The 6,164-nt window shown below is 33.2% G+C and overlaps 1 protein-coding gene across 1 annotated transcript; it reads right to left on the bottom strand.

Moving 5' to 3' along the window:
• Window positions 1-2,735: 2,735 nt before the first annotated feature.
• Window positions 2,736-5,233, bottom strand: LOC146937817 (glycerol-3-phosphate acyltransferase 1-like). Its single transcript, XM_085757799.1, has 2 exons — window positions 4,462-5,233; window positions 2,736-4,064 (listed from the first exon to the last, which is right to left on the bottom strand). Exons 1-2 carry the CDS (start codon window positions 5,188-5,190, stop codon window positions 3,195-3,197), a joined length of 1,599 nt encoding a protein of 532 aa, XP_085613925.1. The 5' UTR covers window positions 5,191-5,233; the 3' UTR covers window positions 2,736-3,194.
• Between the last annotated feature and the right edge of the window lie 931 nt (window positions 5,234-6,164).

Raw genomic sequence — 6,164 nt, 5'->3', positions numbered from 1 at the left:
TCATAAGACCTTGTTAATTCACATGCGGTGCTAGCAAGAAGTGATTGTTGTATCATGGAGAATACTAGCTATGAAACCAACCGCATCGGATGATCCATCCGTGATGATAAAATACTCTATAAGCACAGTGCACCTCAGTCAAATCCGATAAGTTTTCCTATTATATATTTTTATCTATTATGAGTCAATTTATTTATGCTAATATTTATCTTTGATTTATTACTTTATAATAATTCTATGTCTAGTTTTTTCCAAACAATTAAGGTTGGGCATTTTCAATATCTCCTTTTTAGGGTTTTCAAGTGAATTGGACATGAACATCCTCATACTTTTGTTGCAACCACATATAGGAAAGTCATATGATGATGATTGAGAGGTGGAATGAGAAGACGTTGGTGAAGGAATTGGTTTTTGAGTTTTAGGTCGCATAGAGGAAAGAAAAAACAGATGAAGAAGAGGAAAGAATATATGTGTGTGTGTGTGTATATATATATATATATATATATATATATAGAGAGAGAGAGAGAGAGAGAGAGAGAGTGAGAGAGAGAGAGAGAGTCCCTATGTAAAATGCATTTTTGGTTATAGTCCCTCTATTAACCCAGTCATCAACTAAAGCCACATCACCAACTACCACGTAAGCCCCTGTTAGACAGCACAACGTTTTTGTAACAGAATAGGACGGCAGGGACGAATGTGAAAACATTATGTAATTACAAGGGTTGTCTCGCAAGAAAAAAAAAATACAAGAACTAAAACCAAAAACGTGATCTTACAGAGAACTTTTTCTTATTTAAGCCTTTTTGTTTTTGTCTTCCTTTTGAAGGTTAATATTTTGTAATCATTGTTTGTAATAACTAAATAATCCATCTACCCCTGTCATGATGAACCTGCTTTAAATTATCTTTTCAGTTGAAAAGTGTCATTTTGTCCGGTAAGGTTTTATCTTTGTTCTAACCCTCAGGTTCTTTGGGGTCCTAGTAAACATGACATCCATAGAAAAGAAAAGAGAAATGATAAAAAAATATATATTGTATTGATAGGGGTGTACAAAACCTGATATGACGGGCAAACTCGTCTTGGTTCGAATGATATAGGTCAGGTATGACCCGAATCTGGAAAAAATTGGGGGCAAAAGATGTTCCAAGACGTGACGCCGTAGAATGATATAGTTGGGACTGACTCTCGGGCATGCGTCCCGTCCCATTTGTTAGTGAGGACCGAAGCTGGTTTTTACTTATCGAGGAATGAGTCACTTACACATTACATCACACACAAACACTTACAGATTGATGTTATATTACTTTACCTTGTTAAAATCAAAGTTGAATTATATTAGTGAGCATACACTAGACATCAATGTATTTCTTGTGATGTAGGTTACACTAGACATAACCTGTCTTAACCTGTACTTCATACTCCCCTAATATTGCTTATGTATAATTATACAAAATGAGAAAATCTATCCTTAAACAACCCCCATCATTCCCAGCTAACATCATATATTCATCCCTCCTTGTAATAAAATGTAATAGACATCAATTGTATACATTCATCCAACAATATTTGGAATTTTTTTTTTAGGGAATATTTTTAGATTCTTTTGTACAACATTCTTTACACTAAATTATTTGTTTTTTCTAATAACAAAATAAGTGTCTATTTTTGCTTGGCGGCTGCTTTGTGATCGCCTTCCTACTAAATTTAATTTGAAGGCACGTGGTGTAATTGATACAGATGCGACCTTGTGTGTTTCTGGATGCGGTCAGGTGGAGGATGTCCGTCACTTGTTTTTGTCGTGTACTTGTTTTGGGTCATTATGGCCTTTAGTGCGGTTTTGGATTGGTTTCGATGGTGTTGACATCAAGATATTTCAGATCACTTTATTTAGTTTATTAATTATACAGATGGTTTGAAATCGCAGAGGTCTTTTCTTCAGCTGATTTGGCTTCTTACTGCTTGGATTTTATGGAATGAACGAAACAATAGATTATTTAAACAGAAAGAATGCTCTACAGATCAACTACTAGACAAAGTAAAATATTCTTCTTTGTGGTGGTTGAAAGCCAAAAAGGCTAGCTTTGTATTTGGTGAACATTTGTGGTGGTCGAGTCATTTGTCGTGTTTAGGCATTTGATAAACACTTTTTGTATTTGGTCTGAACTACTTGTTTTTTTTAGTAGTTTTTTCAGCACATCTTGTGCTGAGGAGACTGCTATAGCAGTGTTAATATAATCCATTTTTGCTTGTTAAAAAATAAAAAGATAAATTACCTATTGCAATATACACTCTAATATTTCATAATTGAGTGCGATACAAGCATGTATGAAATAATCATTATGATGTTCAAATATAATTTTACATGTATGTACATAGCAGCACTCTCCACCTCAAAATAAAATAAAAATAGCCACACTCATTTTCTTTCATTCATTTAGTGGAAAGGAGTTACGTATCTTCTTGAATGTGAAACTTCAAACACCATAATTTTCACTTCTTTTTTTGAACAACACCTTCATTCCCAGCTAACATTTATTTTTATGAATTAGTAGAAAAATATGGTCAAAGTATGTCAAGTCAATAATGTATATTGTCAACTAGGTCATCTATTGAGGGACGGAGGGAGTACACTATTTCATAGGGTCTTGTTCACAAGTGCCCTAAGGACATTGTTTAAGGAACTCACAAAAGGAAAATATGTCTTGAAAATATAAGTCAAACACTTGTTAAAGTCATACTCGTACAATTTCCAATGCAAAAGTTGCTACTTTTATATGCTTAAACAATGCTCTTAGGGCACTTGTTAACATTTTCCTATTTCATAATTGAGTGCGATACAAGCATGTATGAAATAATCATTTTGATGTTCAAATATAATAATTTTATACTCCCTCCGGTCCTTATTATAAGAAACAATTGACTTTTTTGGTTCATTGTATAAGTGATGTATCTAGTCTATATTTACAATAAGATACATTAATTATTCTATGAACCTAAAAAGTCAACTTTTTCTTATAATAAGGACCGGAGGGAGTACATTCTTTTTTACATGTATATACATAGCCACACTCTTTACCTAAAAATAAAATAAAAAACAAACAAAACAAAACAAAACCACACTAATTTTCTTTCATTCATTTAGTTGAAGAGAGTTATGTATCTTCTTGGATGTGAAACTTCAAACACCATACTTTTCACTTCTTCTTTTGAACAACACCTTCATTCCCAGCTAACATCATATATTTATCCCTCCTTGTAATATTTGTACACTCAAATCCCAAAGCATCACCCAACTCTTTTTGTATATAATTAGCCACTTCATAAGGAGATTTTCCACCAGCACAAGTGAGTTCTTTTGGAACCTTTTCAAGTACTTCAATAATATAACTAGGCCATGGATTCATCAAAAATAGAAAAGAGTCCAACCATTTTAATCCACTAGCAGTTGTACCATAAAACATACTCACATTAACATTCACAGCCACTGGAACAATCTCATCAGCAAGTTCAGCAAAAAGTGAACTAAATCTTAATAGATAAGGTTCCCTACAAGTTGTTCCTTCAGGACACACAACTAAATCACCTTCACTTAGCAACTTTTGCATTGTTTCACTATCTTGTTCTCTATCTCTTGTCAAACTCATTGTCCTAATAGGAGCGAAGAATTCCGACACTTTGCTTATGCTGTACGTTACACAACTCAAATGTTTTCTCAGACTCATGCTAAGAAAAACAGGATCTAACAAAGTCCTATGTGTACAAACATAAAGCTCCCCTTTACTTGGTTCTGAATATCTTTGAGGGTTACTAAAGCCTTTGACATTCAGAACTATACCACTAAATGTTATTAATGAAAGTGTCCATTTGTAATGAAGGTTCAGCACAAGAAGACTTCTATAAATGGATAACAGGACTCCCATTGGAAGCCACATGAACATGTAGAGAGTTGATGAAGGTGTAGGGAAGAATGCTAGCCTGCCATCATGAAATATTAATGGCTTTGGATACTTTTCCCTTGGCATAATTGAGCTTGGACATATTTCATTGCTCACCACATAAGCTTCCTGTGATTAGCATATTTCTTAGACTTAGATATAATTGAAGATGTAATAATTAGTAGGAAAATGAAATTAAAGGTCTCCAATTCATTATAATATTGTAGTTAGATAGGTGCTATATTGCTTGTTAGAGAATGTATACATTGTTGATGTAGAATTACTTTTGATGATGTGACTTTGATGATTTGGACTAGAAATAGTTGATTTAAGAATATGGTTTTTACATTTGATCAATGAAACTGAGGTAAAAAAAAAAGGGTTCAAGAGGGTTTCTCATCCAAATTAGGAGTCTCACATCATCAAGTGTAATTCTACATCATTAATGAATATGATAGTTACATGTAACTAATTTATATACTAACAATTTAATATTGCTTAAAGCAGTAGCTAGCTTCACATATACCTTACAAGAAGAGATAAAATAATGATCATTGACACATGTTCTGCTAATCCCTAAATCAGGATTTTTATCTCCAAAAAAATCCTTGAGAGCACTATCCTTATCAACCAAACCATGCCTAGAAATCAAACCAGTGAAATAACATCCAACAGTGTGTAACTCTGTAGCAACAACATCATCAACATTCAAATATTCCTTAAGAAACCCTTCCACCATAACTCTAGGCACACAAGTGAAGAAAACTCTACACCCTACAGAAACCAAAACCTCATAAGCCTTAAGGTTAAGATTCTCCATGTAAAACTTTGGTAAAACTACCCTTGCAATCATTTCCATGTCCTTTATTTTCAGTCCACAAAAAGTGATGAATATCATGACTTTAAGTTTGTGTTCATAGCTTAAAAAGCATAATATAGGACATGAACAAAGTAAGAGGAAAGCTCTTAAAATGCTACCACCTTCAAAGGCAACTAGCATGAAATAAGGAAAGAAAGAATGAGTCTTTAAGAGGACACTATGAATGTCACAAACAAGTGTTTGTGACTCTCTACCTTCCAAATCACAATTCAAAATGCTAGGAATATTTGAAGGTTGTTGAAGTGGCTTAGATGAAAGATCAACAAAATTAAAGCCATTATTTATCAATATCCTTGCAGTTTGATAACAAGTTTGGACAATCACATGGTACCAAAACCATTTTGTAAGGCTTATGAGTACTAAAAGAAACATCATTCTTTTTCAGTTTTTCTCCTTATTAATTGTTTGTGATAGTTAAGATATCACTGTTTCTGACATTTTTGTGTTGAAATGGAAGATAGTAGAGAATATTTATAGTCATTAAAATTGTATCTTGCTGAACGGCAGGGGAAAGTAGACTATAGAACCTTCATGAAGCTTGGCATGACTTAAAATAGCATTTGGTACCACCCTACTTTGATATAATTAATTATCTCTAATTTGACTTTAAGTGAGATAATTATATCATTGTTGAAAGACTAGTAAGAGTTGAAGGTTTCTGAAGTGGCTTAGATGACAAGTCAAACAAAAAAAATCCATGACTTTTCAATTTCCTTCTAGCTCCATAACATAACTTAACAATCACATGGTCTTGAGATATTGATGTTGCTGACAATTTGGTGATGAAAAGGGACATAGTAGAGAATATTTAGAGTCATTAAAATGGCATCTAGCTAAACTGCAAGGGAAGGTAGACTATACATATATAAAGTAGCATGTGGTTAAACACTGTAGTCGCATTAATTAACTCCGCCATCATATTTTGTATATGGTTCTTGTTAAAATTTCCATTTTCTCGCAAAAAATTGAAAAATTATTAAGAGAAAGAAATATTCTACATTAACAGTGCATACAGATGAAAGAAAAATATTATTTAAGCCTTCATTTATGAACACCTAACTTACATTAGTCAAGTTACTACTCTCATCTATCATCGTTCTCTTATAAGTAATGTTGGGACCATAGCCACAATGTAGTGTTATCCTAATAAGGGCAATAGCAATAGCAATGTTTATTGTTAGCAAGACCAATGAATTGGACCACAAGAGAGTCACCAAAGCACCATCATGGCTCAAGAGCTTCTATCGCTACTAGGAGGGTGCCTTTAATAATTTATTATATAGTAGTTTTGTTATGTTTATGTAATGCTTGAATGTAAGGTCCAAGCCCTTATGGGAACATTATCAACC

This window comes from Medicago sativa, chromosome 3, assembly GCF_051527215.1.
Source record: "Medicago sativa cultivar Bolivia chromosome 3, Bolivia_mono, whole genome shotgun sequence".
Taxonomy (NCBI): domain Eukaryota; kingdom Viridiplantae; phylum Streptophyta; class Magnoliopsida; order Fabales; family Fabaceae; genus Medicago; species Medicago sativa.
Note: the sequence above shows the minus strand (reverse complement) of the source record. Positions and strands in the feature narration are given on the sequence as shown.